This window comes from Pimephales promelas, chromosome 3 (assembly GCF_988280905.1).
Source record: "Pimephales promelas chromosome 3, fPimPro1.hap1.1, whole genome shotgun sequence".
Lineage (NCBI taxonomy): Eukaryota > Metazoa > Chordata > Actinopteri > Cypriniformes > Leuciscidae > Pimephales > Pimephales promelas.
The window spans coordinates 42166104-42187108 of NC_142771.1; the positions used below are offsets into that span (position 1 = coordinate 42166104).

General features: G+C 35.9%; 1 protein-coding gene across 1 annotated transcript; it reads right to left on the reverse strand.

Annotated features, from left to right (window-relative positions):
• Nucleotides 1-10687: 10687 nt before the first annotated feature.
• LOC148982107 (uncharacterized) lies at nt 10688-14877 on the reverse strand. The gene is made up of 3 exons (XM_089128057.1): nt 14778-14877; nt 14555-14700; nt 10688-11434 (listed from the first exon to the last, which is right to left on the reverse strand). Exons 1-3 carry the CDS (start codon nt 14875-14877, stop codon nt 10688-10690), a joined length of 993 nt encoding a protein of 330 aa, XP_088984183.1.
• Nucleotides 14878-21005: the final 6128 nt, after the last annotated feature.

Here is a 21005-nt window from a genome sequence, read left to right on the forward strand (position 1 = left end):
TCTCAAATTTTCCCATGTTAGCGTCCACTATCATTTTCACTGACTCAAGCTCATCATTTGAAATTGTTACAAATCCAGTCTCATAAAAATCCTTATACGTATTGAAATTTGTTGGTTTCAAATGATCTCGCACAAAATGGGGCAAGAATAATTCTAAAATACTTTGATGATAATTTTCTGAATTTTTAGTGGGTGAAAAACGAGCATATCGCACAATGGCAGAGTCTGTACGAGTTCTTTTTCTCACAAATCCCATGTCATTTTCCAGTTTCACTCTGTCTGAACACTTTTCAGAAGCAGTCAAAACTCTGTAGTCTGATGCAAAGGTTGCTAAACACATTGCACTGAATTCGTTTGTATGTGGACGGGCTCTGTATCTGTCTGAAATGCTTTTCATCCATATGCCATCACTGTCATCTTCTCCACATTCAGCTTTTTTATGTATAGTGTTTAAGGGTAAACTCATTCTTATTTGGTTAGTACCGGTTGGAATAAACACCACTTTCCTTGATCCTTGTTTTAGTTTCATGTTAGTCAGTCGATACACACTCTCTTGAGCAGAGACCTCTCGATTATGTAAAAACACACTTCCTAGTTTTCTTAAAGCTTGTTTAGCATCCATATTACCTTGATTGTGTGCTTCTTTTTGAGCATTAGCCAGCAGCAATCCCATTTCTCTCTCAGCTTTGGAAATATATGAAATGATATATACAATACATGAGTAAGCATCAACAACAAACTGTATGTCCATGTTTGCATTCCAGCATCGTAAAAGATCTGGGTTATATTGATTCACCCATACATCATTTGGCTTTCTTTTCAACACAACACTGGTTTTCTTTGTCATTTTATTGTAAGCCATTTCAAATATCTCTTGATTTATATCAATAGATGCAAACATAGAGTCAACTGAGTCAAAGACAGTATCGCTATTCAACAAACATTCTCTCACTTTTTTCATTATAGCTTCAGCTAGCTCTTTTGATATTTGTTGACAGTTGTTTGTCTTTTTACATTTACCCTCATTATTTTCATCATCAGTTTCTTTTTCATCCTTATCACTCTTGCTGCTTCTTGTAATGAAAGTATTTTTGCTTGGTGGACGTGGAAAGTTGAATCTACAAACAGTTCCTTTCTTTTTACATGTTTTTGAATGTCTTTTGCTGTGTTGTTGGACAGTGCTCACAATTTCATGCATTTCTTCCTGCTGTTCAGGTGGCATTTCACAAGTGACGTATTGATCAACAAATGCTACGACTTCATCATCATCATCTCTGTCCACTTGAGGTGCATTTTCAACCCAAAAGAGACAATGTGTATGAGGGGACCCACGCTGTTGAAATTCTATTCGATAGAAATAATCTATTATTTTTCCAATTGGTTGGGCAGGCGACATGATCACATCTTTAAGAAAGCAATGAAATCGATGATCAAACATTCTGGCAGCAATAACAGGATTACGTTTAAGCATCCCACATCTATCAGACCAGTCCAGTTCATCAATAGGAGTTTCACAGCCCTCTTGTTTCACAATAGATTGCATTAGCTCTGGCCATCGCAAGTCTGCTGATGAAAATGAGCAAAACCATGTTGGTATACCTAATTGTCTCACCATTGCAAACAAATCTTTTTGAACACTTTGCCAAAAAACAGGACTACCTCTCACCGGTTTCAAAAATTTATAACCCTGATCAAAATTTAAAATCTTTTGCAATGACTCTTTGTTTGTCAGCATTTCAGCAGTGATTTTTGTTTTGTTCCTGTTGTCATGGCCTTTCCTCAAAGCAATAGATACATTCGAGATAACTTGATTGAGCTCAGACAAATATTGCCCATAAAAGATGTAGTCTAAGTTTTGAGCAAAGCGTCCATCTGCATTTAGTATTCTATTATTTAAATATCTAGAGAGTGTTAGTTTTTCAGGTCGTTGATCATGAAATGTTCCTGTTCCTTTTGGGAAGAGAACTGGAAAACATTTGGCTTCATTACTTTCATCCATTAGCATTCTCACTGGATTATTGCCCTCTGCTGGTGCAAGTGACATAATACCATCAAAATGTTGATCTAAAACCTCTTGTGCAATATCCACTGGTTGTAAACATGAATCCATAAATAAACCGTGTTGCTGTCGATCATGAAGTGTTTCATCAGTGATCTCTTCATCTTCATTCTCAATATTGTGCTCTTTATCAACACACATGTCTTGACATCCATCTATATCATGTTCAGTGTTTTCACTTGCATCATTGACCTGTTCTTCTGTTTTACTCAGAGGATTAATCCAGGTTTCATTAAACTCTACATCTGTATACCATTTGTTATTTTCTTTTAAATATGCCAAAGCAGTTTTGACATGGTCAGTGTGCACAAATTTATATTCGTAATGTCCTTTGTACGTTAATTTCCTCTTAAGCTTTATTCGTATCATCAAATCATCATTTTCTGATCTTGGTAAAACATTCACCACATCAGTGACATTAGATGGAACACAAGTTACGGGACCATGAATGCCGTTTTGTCCACCTTTTGGCAATGCCAGCATCTTCATGAATGGAATATGCTTTGCTATTAGATGTTCTTCAAGAGAATTTAAACAACTCAATTCATCAGGAATTGGATCCAGAGCAAGATTGTTTGCTACACTTTCAGCAGGCATTTTACCTTCACTTATTTTTCTATCACATGTGTGACAAATCCACAGAGATTCAGCTGGAGTATTTTTATAAACACAATCTTTGTTGCACTTTCTATTACACTTGTGCAAATAATTCAGTGTTATACATTTTTCTGCAATATAGCCAGCATGAACAGATATCTGAAAATATTTGTTTTTATTGCAATTTTTCACTTGCATTTTGAAGCAGCAGCGATGACAAACCGAACACACATAATCAGGACCAGTAGATATTTTTTCTTTAAATTGTTTAATCACACAGTCAAACTCTTTCCTTTTGATCTCTGCCTCACACCGTTTTACTGCATTTCTCATTTTAATACTATTGACAAAACTAATATCATTTTTATATTTCTCTTTGTTGTAATCAATCACCTTAGATTTGTGTATCTCATTTTCATTATATTTGTCGACACTGAACTTTTTGACTGCCTCCTTGTGTTCAATATTGTTGCTATATTTGTCAACACTGAACTTTTTGACTGCCTCCTTGTGTTCAATATTGTTGCTATATTTGTCAACACTGTAGTTTTTGACTGCCTCCTTGTGTGCGGTATTGTTGCTATATTTGTCAACACTGTAGTTTTTGACTGCCTCTTTGTGTGCGGTATTTGTGGCATACTTTTGTATACTGTATTCTTTCACAGCCTGCTGATGTAGAAAATTCGACTTGTATTTATATGTGCTAATTTTCTTTACTTTTTGTTGAAACTGTTCATTTTGTTTGTATTTTTCAGTGCTGGATGTCAGTAATTTCCGTTTGTAAGTTTCATCGTCGTGATATCTTTTGTTTACATTGATTCTTTTCTCCTCTTTAAAGTCCTGATTGCTATTATATAGGACTTTCTGTCTATAAAGTTTACGTGGGTCTGAGTTAGCATTTAATGATGCATGACACATTGAAGCTTCAAATGATGATTTACAATTGGAAACACAGCTGTGATCTTTTCTTTTTACACAAACAACAACTTCATAGTGACAGGTATTTACATGTTTCAAATAAATCCCCTTAGATTGAGAACTCTGTCGATTTACTGAAACATTTGAGGATGAATATTTAAGCCATTTATCTTGACTGTATGTAAATATGTCAACACCAATTAAATCACTGGTTGCTTGTATTTCCAGCTCTGTTGCCCAAGTTCCGACATACTTCATTCTTGAACTGTCAATGTAGTTTACAACAGAACTGTGTCCTTGTCTCAGATATTGACTGTACCTTCCTTCATTCTGGAGAATGTGTGTTACAACGGCACGTCTCAGTTTTCTGTGTTCTCGTTCACTGCCACTAACAGCATAAGCTACCGATCTGAAAAAGCAGTTACCATCACCTACAATATCTTTAGTTTTACAAGGTTCAGCCATTTGAACAATCTCATCTGGATTGTTTTGATCTTTTACAACATGTACAATGTTCAGTTTCAAGCAAATAGTTTTTTGTTGCTGTAATGTTAATGGACTGAACTGAAAAGACACACTGTCAGTTTGAGAAATAAATTCAACATCAGCTGTGGTTTCACTTCTTGGACATAAAGACATTGTTTTCTTTTGTGTACATATTTCATCCACAGCTTGATCTGTGCTTATGATGTCAGTCAAAGGAACACAGTCATTTTGTAAAACAAGTTCAACCTCAGGTGCATTTTCATTGCTTGGGCAATCAAAATATTTCCCTGAGCACTTATGTGTACATGGTTCATTTACAAACATTTGATCTGTGCTTATAAAATCAGTCAAAGAGTGACTGCAACTTGCCACTTCCGAGTCTACACCTTTACTCACTCTTGTTGCATCAGTATTGTCCTGCCTCACCAATCGATTATACGCAGTGTGCTTATCAATATTTGCTTGGACACCAGTTACCTCAAATGGATGATTATATGCCTTCAAAGACGCACCAAGTCTCCTGAAATGAATGAGCAAAGAGTCAATGCTGGGATGGTAAACCACTACACTCTTACCACGACTGGAAACTGTTCCATCACTGAGTCGTGCATGTGGATCAATTACTGCATACCACGAACCTTGTCTGACAGCTGCACACATGTAATGCTTTATGTTTACTAAACACGCATCATACCTCTGGAATGTTTGATTTAATGCTTCATCAATTGACATGGCAAAGCCTTGCAGACCTTCATCATATTCTTTGAGACCAAACAACCCTGAAAATGCTTGTTCATACTTTATTGAAAAACACCAATTATTCAGTGTGTGTGTGTTAGGCAGCTCAGCAACTTGTATGTAGCCGTTGAAACGATCGTGAATTTTCCCAGCATCTCTCATGGCAGTATACAGCTTATCTCCAAGCATCAGAACATCATTCAAGTGACTCGGAGTCCATCGCAACACACTTTTAACCTTACACATCAAAATTGCAGTTAAACTGTTTGCTGCACATTGCCTGCCACCATTGATGCCAAAACACTCCGCTCCCTGATGGAAAGAGCCTCTGATGAAAGATTTCTGTGGACACAAATCAGAAACAGCTTTCATGGTCACATTAGTATTTTTAATGGTAGGTTTAGACGTAGATGGAAATTCAGGTTGAATTTCAGACAATGAAGTATTGCTTTGAGAGTAGTTTAGAGACTTATGTTCAGACTTGTGTTCAGACTTGTGTTCAGACTTGTGTTCAGACTTGTGTTCAGAGTTGTGATGTACACAACGTTCAGAGTTTTGTTCAGAGTTGTGATGTACACAACGTTCAGAGTTTTGTTCAGAGTTGTGATGTACACAACGTTCAGTTATTTCTGCCAATTTTTTAAGAGGTGGCAGAGCCTCTTCAGGATCGGCTGCCATCCGGTCGGCCATCCTCTTCTTCGCTGCCTGGGAACGCTGTAACTGCTTTGTACGAGGCATCTGCATACACACACACACACACACATAAAAAAACAAAGAGACAAATTAAATGACGCGTTACTGCATCATAATTAACAAACACAATATAGCAAAAAGAAAAAAACAGAATTTAGTGTTAATTTTCATTTAAAAAGACTTTTGCAATATCTTGCAATATTTAAATAGGCAGATTAAATAAATACAAACATTACATTCATTGTATTATTATATGTTTTTGTGTTTAAATTACATAACAGAATAATTACTGTCAACTAATTACATAAAACAAATTAACTTATTATAACACCTGAACAAAACAAGATTAATACTACAGCATTAATGTACATAGTAATTATTTAATAATAAATATACATAATAGTTGTCTAATATTCTTCATCAGAGACCACAGACTGAGTTCTTAAGGTCATTTATCAATAAAAAATCTTTAACTTCAACAATTAGTGTCAGTTTCAAAACACATTCTATAAGAACGGACACTTCCAGTTATTGGTTATTACTGTCTGAGCTGTGTTCGATGCAATTTAATGCTTTGTAGCCACAAAGACAGTTGAAAGTCATAATAAAATGAGATGATGCACAGGCAGCAAAGTTGCAGGGGTCGTACACCGGACGAAAAGCGCTGCGTCTATGACAACTCGAGGTATCAAATGAATAAATGTATTATAAGAGTACACAATGTGTTTGAATTTTAAAGACATGGCGCTGCGCTTCTCATCCGGTGTGCGCCCCCTTATATCTGCAAGGAGTGAATGAAATGAAGTGTTTGGTGGGACTCTGAATGAGTCAAGTTGAATGGATTTGAGTAGCAACGTCGAAATCAATGCTGGAGCTAAAACATGGAATGGAGATTAATTTTTAGGGCATTACTCAAGTGGAATGGATTTGACTGACGTTGCTCTGAAAAGTGAACAGACAAATGCGCTGAATTAGAGATGATAGAAGTGAGTGGGTCCAATATCATTGGTCTTAAAAAGTGGGTGGGTCTTGTCCCACCCATATACAATGATTAAAACTTCAATATGTAACTTTTTTAGTTCTCCTTGTTTGTCCCAAAGTCTGCTTGCCATGGTCTATGTTTGAACGAAACAAGAACTGCATGCTGCTAAACGTTACTCACTACGCAGTTGTCCACATCTGTCGCCATGGTTACGTGATGGCCATGGCAGTACGAGCGGAAACCGAGGATAGAGCGGATTGCGTCATTGACATGCGACATTTTTTTCCGGGACCGACACTTATTAAAAATGCCAATTTCTCTGAAATAAAAGAACTTGAGACTTTTGAGATATTGTAACACAACTGCAGGAAATATCTATCTATTACAAAATTCTTACATATTGGACCTTTAAAGAATGTTACATTCCCAAATAGACTTGCAACTCTAACATTTACAAGCAGTAGCATTTACAAGGAATTGAGAACATAGTACATTTTGTTACAGCAAACATGCAACGCATCAGACAACAATCAATATTTATATAATAACTTGACAAGTGTTAATTTTTTTATGATTATGGATTTGGAAACAATAGCAAAGAGATATTTTAATAATGAACAAGTGTTTACGAACTTGAATTTAATTGCATACAACATTCAAGCGTTTAACTAGACACATATTTGACGCTCTATTCACGTTCACTGTGAACACACCATTACTTTAAAGTGTATTCTGTGTGCATCTATCAGAGTTACCGTATTACCGGTCTTGGCGGCAATTATTTTGTTTTTGATGAAAACATTCCAGGATTTTTCTCCATATAATGAACTTACATGGAAACCAGACTGTCCGAAGGGGGGGGGGGGGGGGGGGGGTTAGAAAGCAAAAGTTGCTTTTATTATTAAACGGTGCTTTAATGGACAAATTGTGTGCTTGTCTTTAAATTCTTTAAATTAATTCAATTACAAATAACACCTTGAAGTTGTTTCATTACATCTATTTTAATGAATCTGCTTTTTTGAACGTGTTCGTTGAATGAACGGTTTAATGACTCAAAGTCCGTTGTCATAACAATGTGCGCGCTGAGTGAAAGCTTTCAATACGCACATCGGCATGTCCCAGTCGCAGTAAGTTAAAGTTCACGGGGAAAATGTAGGCCTATTAATAAATCGATTTTCTGAGTTACGGATCGATCTTTAGAAATTAATATGAAAATCGATTCAGAATTGGTGAATCAATTTTTTTCTACACAGCCCTAGTATCATTGTTGGTGTATCACGATTTTTCAGTTCAGTTCAGATATCGTTACACCCCTAGTGACATGTCATTATCCACTACCAATGAAGACTAGACATGCCAATAAACATAGTGACATGTCATTGGCTTCTGTCCATCATTACCATGTCACTTAATGTTAAAAGCTTGGTTCACTTTAAAATGAAAATTCTGTCATCATATATTCACCTTCAAGTTGTTTCAAACCTGTATGTATTTCTTTCTTCTGCTCAACACAAACGACAGTGAAATGACATTGTTCAAAATATCTTATATTGTGTTCAACAGAAAAAAATACATGCAGGTTTGAAACAAGTTGAGGGTGAATGTATGACAGAATTTTCATTTTAAAGTGTACTATCCCTTTAAGACATTCTCTCACATTCACAACTTTCTCAAATATTTTATTATACCATTTCATTACACACTATTGTATATAATCACAATATATTATTAAAAAATACCATCTTACCTCAAAACAGATTACAGAGTCTTCTGTAACATAAGAATAAAACAACATTTTATAAAACAAGCAATTACATTTAAGAACAATTTCAAATATAGATTTATACACCTAATGCAGACTGCGCCGTGCAAATAAAAAAAACTTTATAACACACAGTTTTACATCACACCAATTAACAAATTTCAGCTATTTTAAACTATAATGTACATGTTTGCATCTTCAGTCAGTGCCGCGTAGTCAAACAAAACACACACACGCACAGTGTGCAGTAACACTCAATACTACCAAAATAAATGTCACAATACGAGTAATTGTAGTTTACAGTACAATAATGATATATTCAGGATTTCACACTGCGAGAATGAGAATGTGCGAGTTAAAATTGTGGTTACATTTTTTCGAGTACATTGTCATAGCTACTGCTAACGTTAAATTAACACATGCACTAACGCCATTGTATCAGCTGCTGTAGGCTATGTTCAAAATGTACATCATGAATCCATTTTCCAAACCGTGTTTTTTTTACTTATCCTGAATCACTACAATACACCTATAATAAGTTTTTATATTCTGACTATTATTCCGATGTCAGCGCGGCTGCGGAGATGCCCAGTGCCTGCGTGACTCGCCATAAACATTAATAAATAAACCACAAGTGTCTTGCGGAAGAACATAGCCGGAGTTACGTCTCTTCATTAACGAATGTAAATTAAACGTCACGCGCATTGCACACTGGTAAAACCTGGGTAAAACGAGCCAACTAGGAATTAAGTCATAATAAATGTATGTTAAATGTACAGTGTACGACATGTAAAAAAACACAATAAGCTAACAATGTCAATATCAATATTTGTGTAGCCTGACACAATGTTTTTACATTGCATTCGTAACTAAACGGTGCATTTATAAAATTAATCACAAAATACAACCACAAAAAATTTCAAACACACAAAAAACAACTTAAACAGGCCTAAATATAGTAAAGATTATAGAGATTACACACAGAGCGTCACTACTATGTCTTACCTTGGAAGAAAGTAGACAAAATGTCTTCTCTTCCGATCAAAACGGAAAGACGCAGTTATTTCATTCCAAACAAGGACATTTGAGTCTTTTGGTTACAAGCGAGTCACTTTCGAGTCATTTGATCGGTTATATTGTTTCGAACGAGTCAATTTAACAGTTTGATTACATACAAGGATATTTGAATCTATTGGTTACAAGCCAGTCAATGTCCAAGTTATTTGGTTTAAATGAGTCATTTTAAATAAAGGGTATTTTCTTTCGAACAAGTGAATTTCAGAGTCATTGATTACAACTGAGCCAATTTAAGAGTTACATTTAATCATTTGGCAGACACTTTTATCCAAAACGACTTACAAATCAAAACAGCAATAGAACCAGTTAAACTGACAATAGGACAAAATGTATAGGCCTATATTTTTATAAATACATAAGAAAAAGAGAAGAGAAAAGAAAACATTAGAATTAATTAATCATGTGTTAGCAAAAAATATGCAATATTTCATTACATACAACAAAAGAGTTATTAAATTTCAAACCACTCAATTTAAGAGTTATTTATGTAAAAAAAATGTATTTATTCATTTTTATGACTAATTCAGTTGCTTTTGAGGTAAAAAAAACTGCACATGCTCGGGGAAAATCAAACTCTGAATAAAATCTGTAATATGTAGACATCATTTACTGCTGTAAATACACAACGTCAACTGTATTAAAATTCGCAATTGAACTCTAAACTCAACAAAAGCCCAAATAGCATAAAAATACACGATTTTGATACCTTTTAGTAAATACTAGTTATAGACTTATTTGAGTAGGAAACTAAATACTGTACGTCTTTTTGACAAATAGCAGTATCATACAAACATTTTCAGATTAATAAATAAACTTGAGACTTAAATGACTAAAACAAACTTTATTTTACACCACACCTGATAAATACAACATACTGTAAACAAAAAAAATATATATATTTCCATATATACATCTGCTAAATACAACGACTAAAATAAAAACAGATTCACAAAACATTATATAAAAATAAACAACAAAATGCACCATCGAAAAAAACTTGACAACAAAATTAAACATTGTACCCTTTCTGCACATTCACATGTAGAATATTCCAACAAATATATATATATATATATATAAATAAAATAAAATAGCTGCACTTAAGGCTGTTTAACACCTTTTAAAACGTTTGCAAGTTCAAAAAAAAGTTATTCTTTTTTAAATACAAATAGCATAAAATAAAAGTGCCCTTTGAATAAACATCACAAACATCTGTTCCTCAGCAGAAAATAAAAAAAACAAACTTATTCTACTGCATGTGAAGTAGGATTGTTAGGTTATTATGATGCGTTCGTTCATCATCTTTATTAGTAGTTGTGTACTTTATTAGTAGTTTGGTAGTTGTACCATAAGCACAACTAATCTGGAACCACCACTAAACCTGTTCCCCTTCCATAACGGCCATTAATGCTGCAACCTCTTGCTCTTCACTATCGATACTTTCACCAGCTTCCACCACTTTGTCAAGTCCAACGACAACGTCATGCTGGATCTCAACTTGCCATGCCTCGCCGCTTAACAAATGCTCCTCCACATTTTGGCCTTCAATGAGCAAATGCAACATGCCTTCCTTCTCCAGGTACCTTTTGATGACCGAATTTGTCATAGTCAGGTCCGTTTCACTCCCCTCTTGCAAGAGTGCAACCCGTCCACTGGCAGTACTCTCGTATAATTCTGCCTTCTGGAGAAGTTTACATCGTTGGCAGCGATGAAACTTTAAAGCCGCGTTGAACTCTGGCTGCCAGGCCTGGCATTTAGAGCACCTCCTCGAAACACCAATTTCAGCACGAATGATGCTTCCAATCAGGGTGGTCACCACTTTCTCCTCAGCTTTGAACTCCACAAAGGAACTCGCTCCAGCCAGTTCTTGAATTTGAACAATCTCTGTATTCCGAGTGGTGGTCAGGAACACACATCCAAGATACTCACGTGTACTGAGATTGCGCATCAGATAGGAATGGCCCCTCACCACCTGCCCTATCTGTGCAGCCCACAACTGCAGCTTCATGTGGCCAGATGAGTCTTGGACGTAACAAATACGAGTTTCCACATCTGCACCCATAATCTGCACCATCTCTGTAGCCACATCGACATGGCAAACTTTTACCTCCATTTGCCCAACCTAACAGAAAAACACAGAAACAGTTAAACATCATATTACATGAAAATCGCACAATAGAGAGAGAGACAGACAGAGAGAGAGAGACAGAGAGAGAGAGAAACGCACACATTAATCCTAAGCATATCTAGGCTCGACGTCAATACCCTTGAACTGAGATCAATATTTTCTCCCAACAGTTTTATCCTGATACACGTGATACTATAACATGGCAGCTACGTCAAACAGCCTTTATCAATAAAAAGGTACGTTTGTTGCTGCTGAACCTAAAGCTCTTAAACAAACCAGTCCTGTATCTAAATACCACACGCATGTCATCATTGTCGTGCACTCAACCTGAACAAGCATGCAACAACTGTGTCGTCCTGAAAGCTCGTGCAGCAGTTCTAGAGAATCTGCAAAAAAAAAAAAAAAAAAAAGACCCAGGCGATTTTTCTCTAATGACTTTCACACTACTTTGAAAGCATACGTCTCAAGCATGTAACGTCAAGACAAACAATACTTCTAAGGCTCATGCATTGCTTGAAGTTGGCCACCAATCAAACTGTGCAACACTGTTTATTAAACTCGCGCAAACCTGGCGTGTGCACCCATCTCTTGCAAAATGCATGTGTACTATTTGACTTTGTTTTGAATGCAGTTGCACCATTCTTAAATGTGCACTTATGTGCTTTAGCCAAACACAACTGATGCTGTAATCTGCTTTTGCTGAAAATTAAATAAATAAACAAACTTGTACTCAAAAACATACTTTCAATTACTTTCTTTTTTATAAGTTATCTGTATTTTTCAAGCCATTATTTTCTTACCCAGAACAGCCAAACTAGGCTTTTATTAATATTATTAACACTGCAATTTAAAAACAGAGCAAAATATTAATTTACGACCATTTGTGAAATCACAGCTAGTATGACAATTGCCTCTATTTCCATTTATATATTTATAAAATACTGTCAATCCATTACACAACATTAAATGCACATTATTATTGTTCTCATTAACATTGTGAATCAGAATTTGTAATATTTTTATATTGTAATCATTATTGTACAAATAACTTAGATAAAAAAAATATTTTATATATTTGCTGCAATTCCATATGTATATGGATGAAAACCACTATCACTCATACTGCTAATGAGGTACCAAATTGTATATATATATATATATATATAACTGATAGATATACAACATTACAACATAATTCCAATATATCAATTTCAACTTTTACTCAACTTAAAAAAAAATAACTGTTCATTTAACTCAACTTAAGACAATCCTTAGATTATGATTTCACATATTTATCCATTGCTTGACCAAACTTGTTGAAATTCAATAAACTTATCAAACACTTTGCAGTCTTACCAGAATCAAATAATAAATTCATAAACACTAGTCCTTATTAAACCAACAATTTCACACATTACCTTGGTTCTTTTATTTACTTTAAAGACAGCGTCACAAAAACTAGTTATTTCAACTAACTTACTGTCTCTTTAAATTCTGTCGCAACTCCCGATGCTGATCACCTCTCATTATCTAACTAACAGCTGTCTAAGCTAACACATTACCAATTGACACAACTCATTTAACACTGCGAAAATGACAATACTCGCAAAACAAACATAATAATTGGAGCATGTTGGTCCGTTCGGTTTCAAAAGAGAACTGGACGCATCTTGCGTGTGTTTGTTTATTGGCTTGCGTGTAACATGCCACATTCACAAACAGCGCGTCCTCATGACGTCACAACATACGGGCATTTGCCGACCCAACGCCATTGCTTAGGGCAAAACATAAGAAGAAGCAATACGACTTGAACGAAGTGAAATGAGTTTCGTGCTATAAAGTGAAAATGATCATCTCCTGCTGAGTCAATCAATGGATGATAAAATCGTGCCGGAGGTTCAGTTAAATCGGGATTTTCCACTATACCCGTCATTAGACTCCATATGGATGTGAGAAGACTAAGCTTTTGTCCGAACAACGACGGAGATTATGGCTGGCGAGCATAAACAGGAAAGAAACTCACTCAAAACACGCAAGAATTTGTTTGACAAAAGCACAATGTTGTGTTTTATTGCGAGTGTAAATAAATATAAGTTAACACATTGCAGTTTGAATAATGTCCTGTATGAACAAAATGACGAGGTATTAAAAACATACAAAACAACATTGTTTTCACTGTTTGATCTCACATTCCAGCATTGCAATCTCAGATTATGTCCCTAAAGATCCCGTGTATAATTTAGTTCCTCATTACATTAATTAAATTGCACGCGAGTTATTTATTTTAATATTCATGCACCGAACCATGACGCCCGCAAGTACATGCATATTACAGAAATCACCGGTGACTGGGGAACATAGGAATTAAGTTGTGCAGGCTATGGCTTTTTAATAGACAGATTAGCATCATGCTACTTCACTATGATGACTTAAGTTACTTTTCCATTGATTGCACTTGAGCAAACGTCACCAAACCAACCCCACGTCAATCTGATCGTACACCTTCAGTGATTTCCAGGCTTGGAATTGCTCACATGTGTAAAAACTCCTCACCAATACCAGATAATTGTACACATGAAAATACTGTATCTGAGGCAAAGTTGCATAATCAGTGCTCAGTGCTTCTTTTGTTGCATAAGGATACACACCATTTATGAATGAAATTTTCGCATTGTACCTCTCTATGTCTTGTTTTAATAGTCTCTTTATAATCTATTACACTTTGTCTTTTCATGATTTGCATAACAATATAAACAGACATAAATATTTGTTTGTAAAACGACATTCTCTGATAAAACGTTGTAAACGCCTATGGTAAACACAGGGGTTTTGCCCTCAAAGATGGCGTCTCCGGGGAGGTCACGTGACAATTTTTTTTGCCTGTGGGAACTATGTATAGCCTAATCTTGCCGCACTTTAATACTTTAAAAGCATTCGCGTCAATAACAGAGTGATTATGTAATTAAAGGACAACAGAAAACGTTATTCTACTTTATTGCACTAATATTTAAATGCTTTAAAATGAACAAAAATGAAGCGCGTTACACCCCACCCCCCACGCACGTCGTTTGAAGCTTCCCAAAGTTTTTGCATTTAAATCACTTTCATAATTACCTGCTGTCGTGCTGCCATTGCTTTAACCTCAGCCACTGTTTTTTTGACACTCTGTGGAGACTCTCTGAAGCCGAAACCAACGTCAGTCACCACAATTAGCTCTGTTGACTTGCCGCACTGGACATCGAACTTTCCTCCGGCATAACCTTAACAACATAAACTTAGTTAATACACAAACACGACAACTATATACTTATTTACGTACACAGCAATGGATACTTACTGACGCGTTTCTTGATTTTCATGAGCTTTACGGGACTCTTATTTTTTTCTGCCTGAGTGAAAATGGCCCGCTTCTCCGCGGCGAAAACTACGACATGCATATACTCTTCTCTGCTTACTTGCAACAACGCGTTAAAATACTTTGCGCCATTCCGCACACCTACCCTTACCGCGCTCACGTTATGAATGTACCCCTCGATACAAGTTTCATCCAAGCCAACCTCCGTTTTCACTTTTTTAGCTGGACTCGCCATGATGATGATATCTGCTTGCTTCGTCGGGTTAACTGATTACGCTATAAAAACACACAAACACTTTCGACGGCGCATCAGAGCCACATTACGTGAACACAACTGCGCATGCTCGAGCAAAATCAAACTTCACTGAATAAAATCTGTAATGCGCACAGACGTCATCTAATGCTGTGTAAATACACAATGTCAACTGAATAAAAATTCCCAATTGAACTCTAAGCAAAAGCCCAAGTAGCATAACAATAGCCTACAACATTTTGATACCTTTCAGTAAATACTGATTATAGACTTATTTGACTAGGAAACTAAATAATACTGTACGTTTTTTTGACAAATAGCAGTATCATGCAAACATTTCCAGATTAATAAATAAACTTGAGTCTTAAATGACTAAAACAAACTTTATTTTACACCACACCTGATAAATAGCCTACAACATGCTGTAAACAAAAAAAATATTTACATATATACATCTGCTAAATACAACGCCTAAAATAAAAACAGATGCACAAAACATTATACAAAAATAAACAACAAAATGCACCATCGAAAAAAATATGACAACAAAATTAAACATTGTACCCTTTCTGCACATTCACATGTAGAATATTTCAACAAATATATATAAATAAATAAAATAAAATTGCTGCCCTTAAGGCTGTTTAACATTTTTTAAAACGTTTGCAAGTTCAACAAAAAAAAAAAAGTTATTATTTTTTAAATACAAATAGCATAAAATAAAAGTGCCCTTTGAATAAACATCACAAACATTTGTTCCTCAGCAGAAAAAAAAAAAAAAACGTATTCTACTGCATGTCAAGTAGGATTGTTAGGTTATGATGTGTTCCTTCATCATCTTTATTAGTAGTTTGGTAGTTGTACCATAAGCACAACTAATCTGGAACCACCACTAAACCTGTTCCCCTTCCATAACGGCCATTAATGCTGCAACCTCTTGCTCTTCACTATCGATACTTTCACCAGCTTCCACCACTTTGTCAAGTCCAACGACAACGTCATGCTGGATCTCAACTTGCCATGCCTCGCCGCTTAACAAATGCTCCTCCACATTTTGGCCTTCAATGAGCAAATGCAACATGCCTTCCTTCTCCAGGTACCTTTTGATGACCGAATTTGTCATAGTCAGGTCCGTTTCACTCCCCTCTTGCAAGAGTGCAACCCGTCCACTGGCAGTACTCTCGTATAATTCTGCCTTCTGGAGAAGTTTACATCGTTGGCAGCGATGAAACTTTAAAGCCGCGTTGAACTCTGGCTGCCAGGCCTGGCATTTAGAGCACCTCCTCGAAACACCAATTTCAGCACGAATGATGCTTCCAATCAGGGTGGTCACCACTTTCTCCTCAGCTTTGAACTCCACAAAGGAACTCGCTCCAGCCAGTTCTTGAATTTGAACAATCTCTGTATTCCGAGTGGTGGTCAGGAACACACATCCAAGATACTCACGCGTACTGAGATTGCGCATCAGATAGGAATGGCCCCTCACCACCTGCCCTATCTGTGCAGCCCACAACTGCAGCTTCATGTGGCCAGATGAGTCTTGGACGTAACAAATACGAGTTTCCACATCTGCACCCATAATCTGCACCATCTCTGTAGCCACATCGACATGGCAAACTTTTACCTCCATTTGCCCAACCTAACAGAAAAACACAGAAACAGTTAAACATCATATTACATGAAAATCGCACAATAGAGAGAGAGACAGACAGAGAGAGAGAGACAGAGAGAGAGAAACGCACACATTAATCCTAAGCATATCTAGGCTCGACGTCAATACCCTTGAACTGAGATCAATATTTTCTCCCAACAGTTTTATCCTGATACACGTGATACTATAACATGGCAGCTACGTCAAACAGCCTTTATCAATAAAAAGGTACGTTTGTTGCTGCTGAACCTAAAGCTCTTAAACAAACCAGTCCTGTATCTAAATACCACACGCATGTCATCATTGTCGTGCACTCAACCTGAACAAGCATGCAACAACTGTGTCGTCCTGAAAGCTCGTGCAGCAGTTCTAGAGAATCTGCAAAAAAAAAAAAAAAAAAAAAGACCCAGGCGATTTTTCTCTAATGACTTTCACACTACTTTGAAAGCATACGTCTCAAGCATGTAACGTCAAGACAAACAATACTTCTAAGGCTCATGCATTGCTTGAAGTTGGCCACCAATCAAACTGTGCAACACTGTTTATTAAACTCGCGCAAACCTGGCGTGTGCACCCATCTCTTGCAAAATGCATGTGTACTATTTGACTTTGTTTTGAATGCAGTTGCACCATTCTTAAATGTGCACTTATGTGCTTTAGCCAAACACAACTGATGCTGTAATCTGCTTTTGCTGAAAATTAAATAAATAAACAAACTTGTACTCAAAAACATACTTTCAATTACTTTCTTTTTTATAAGTTATCTGTATTTTTCAAGCCATTATTTTCTTACCCAGAACAGCCAAACTAGGCTTTTATTAATATTATTAACACTGCAATTTAAAAACAGAGCAAAATATTAATTTACGACCATTTGTGAAATCACAGCTAGTATGACAATTGCCTCTATTTCCATTTATATATTTATAAAATACTGTCAATCCATTACACAACATTAAATGCACATTATTATTGTTCTCATTAACATTGTGAATCAGAATTTGTAATATTTTTATATTGTAATCATTATTGTACAAATAACTTAGATAAAAAAAATATTTTATATATTTGCTGCAATTCCATATGTATATGGATGAAAACCACTATCACTCATACTGCTAATGAGGTACCAAATTGTATATATATATATATATATATAACTGATAGATATACAACATTACAACATAATTCCAATATATCAATTTCAACTTTTACTCAACTTAAAAAAAAATAACTGTTCATTTAACTCAACTTAAGACAATCCTTAGATTATGATTTCACATATTTATCCATTGCTTGACCAAACTTGTTGAAATTCAATAAACTTATCAAACACTTTGCAGTCTTACCAGAATCAAATAATAAATTCATAAACACTAGTCCTTATTAAACCAACAATTTCACACATTACCTTGGTTCTTTTATTTACTTTAAAGACAGCGTCACAAAAACTAGTTATTTCAACTAACTTACTGTCTCTTTAAATTCTGTCGCAACTCCCGATGCTGATCACCTCTCATTATCTAACTAACAGCTGTCTAAGCTAACACATTACCAATTGACACAACTCATTTAACACTGCGAAAATGACAATACTCGCAAAACAAACATAATAATTGGAGCATGTTGGTCCGTTCGGTTTCAAAAGAGAACTGGACGCATCTTGCGTGTGTTTGTTTATTGGCTTGCGTGTAACATGCCACATTCACAAACAGCGCGTCCTCATGACGTCACAACATACGGGCATTTGCCGACCCAACGCCATTGCTTAGGGCAAAACATAAGAAGAAGCAATACGACTTGAACGAAGTGAAATGAGTTTCGTGCTATAAAGTGAAAATGATCATCTCCTGCTGAGTCAATCAATGGATGATAAAATCGTGCCGGAGGTTCAGTTAAATCGGGATTTTCCACTATACCCGTCATTAGACTCCATATGGATGTGAGAAGACTAAGCTTTTGTCCGAACAACGACGGAGATTATGGCTGGCGAGCATAAACAGGAAAGAAACTCACTCAAAACACGCAAGAATTTGTTTGACAAAAGCACAATGTTGTGTTTTATTGCGAGTGTAAATAAATATAAGTTAACACATTGCAGTTTGAATAATGTCCTGTATGAACAAAATGACGAGGTATTAAAAACATACAAAACAACATTGTTTTCACTGTTTGATCTCACATTCCAGCATTGCAATCTCAGATTATGTCCCTAAAGATCCCGTGTATAATTTAGTTCCTCATTACATTAATTAAATTGCACGCGAGTTATTTATTTTAATATTCATGCACCGAACCATGACGCCCGCAAGTACATGCATATTACAGAAATCACCGGTGACTGGGGAACATAGGAATTAAGTTGTGCAGGCTATGGCTTTTTAATAGACAGATTAGCATCATGCTACTTCACTATGATGACTTAAGTTACTTTTCCATTGATTGCACTTGAGCAAACGTCACCAAACCAACCCCACGTCAATCTGATCGTACACCTTCAGTGATTTCCAGGCTTGGAATTGCTCACATGTGTAAAAACTCCTCACCAATACCAGATAATTGTACACATGAAAATACTGTATCTGAGGCAAAGTTGCATAATCAGTGCTCAGTGCTTCTTTTGTTGCATAAGGATACACACCATTTATGAATGAAATTTTCGCATTGTACCTCTCTATGTCTTGTTTTAATAGTCTCTTTATAATCTATTACACTTTGTCTTTTCATGATTTGCATAACAATATAAACAGACATAAATATTTGTTTGTAAAACGACATTCTCTGATAAAACGTTGTAAACGCCTATGGTAAACACAGGGGTTTTGCCCTCAAAGATGGCGTCTCCGGGGAGGTCACGTGACAATTTTTTTTGCCTGTGGGAACTATGTATAGCCTAATCTTGCCGCACTTTAATACTTTAAAAGCATTCGCGTCAATAACAGAGTGATTATGTAATTAAAGGACAACAGAAAACGTTATTCTACTTTATTGCACTAATATTTAAATGCTTTAAAATGAACAAAAATGAAGCGCGTTACACCCCACCCCCCACGCACGTCGTTTGAAGCTTCCCAAAGTTTTTGCATTTAAATCACTTTCATAATTACCTGCTGTCGTGCTGCCATTGCTTTAACCTCAGCCACTGTTTTTTTGACACTCTGTGGAGACTCTCTGAAGCCGAAACCAACGTCAGTCACCACAATTAGCTCTGTTGACTTGCCGCACTGGACATCGAACTTTCCTCCGGCATAACCTTAACAACATAAACTTAGTTAATACACAAACACGACAACTATATACTTATTTACGTACACAGCAATGGATACTTACTGACGCGTTTCTTGATTTTCATGAGCTTTACGGGACTCTTATTTTTTTCTGCCTGAGTGAAAATGGCCCGCTTCTCCGCGGCGAAAACTACGACATGCATATACTCTTCTCTGCTTACTTGCAACAACGCGTTAAAATACTTTGCGCCATTCCGCACACCTACCCTTACCGCGCTCACGTTATGAATGTACCCCTCGATACAAGTTTCATCCAAGCCAACCTCCGTTTTCACTTTTTTAGCTGGACTCGCCATGATGATGATATCTGCTTGCTTCGTCGGGTTAACTGATTACGCTATAAAAACACACAAACACTTTCGACGGCGCATCAGAGCCACATTACGTGAACACAACTGCGCATGCTCGAGCAAAATCAAACTTCACTGAATAAAATCTGTAATGCGCACAGACGTCATCTAATGCTGTGTAAATACACAATGTCAACTGAATAAAAATTCCCAATTGAACTCTAAGCAAAAGCCCAAGTAGCATAACAATAGCCTACAACATTTTGATACCTTTCAGTAAATACTGATTATAGACTTATTTGACTAGGAAACTAAATAATACTGTACGTTTTTTTGACAAATAGCAGTATCATGCAAACATTTCCAGATTAATAAATAAACTTGAGTCTTAAATGACTAAAACAAACTTTATTTTACACCACACCTGATAAATAGCCTACAACATGCTGTAAACAAAAAAAATATTTACATATATACATCTGCTAAATACAACGCCTAAAATAAAAACAGATGCACAAAACATTATACAAAAATAAACAACAAAATGCACCATCGAAAAAAATATGACAACAAAATTAAACATTGTACCCTTTCTGCACATTCACATGTAGAATATTTCAACAAATATATATAAATAAATAAAATAAAATTGCTGCCCTTAAGGCTGTTTAACATTTTTTAAAACGTTTGCAAGTTCAACAAAAAAAAAAAAGTTATTATTTTTTAAAT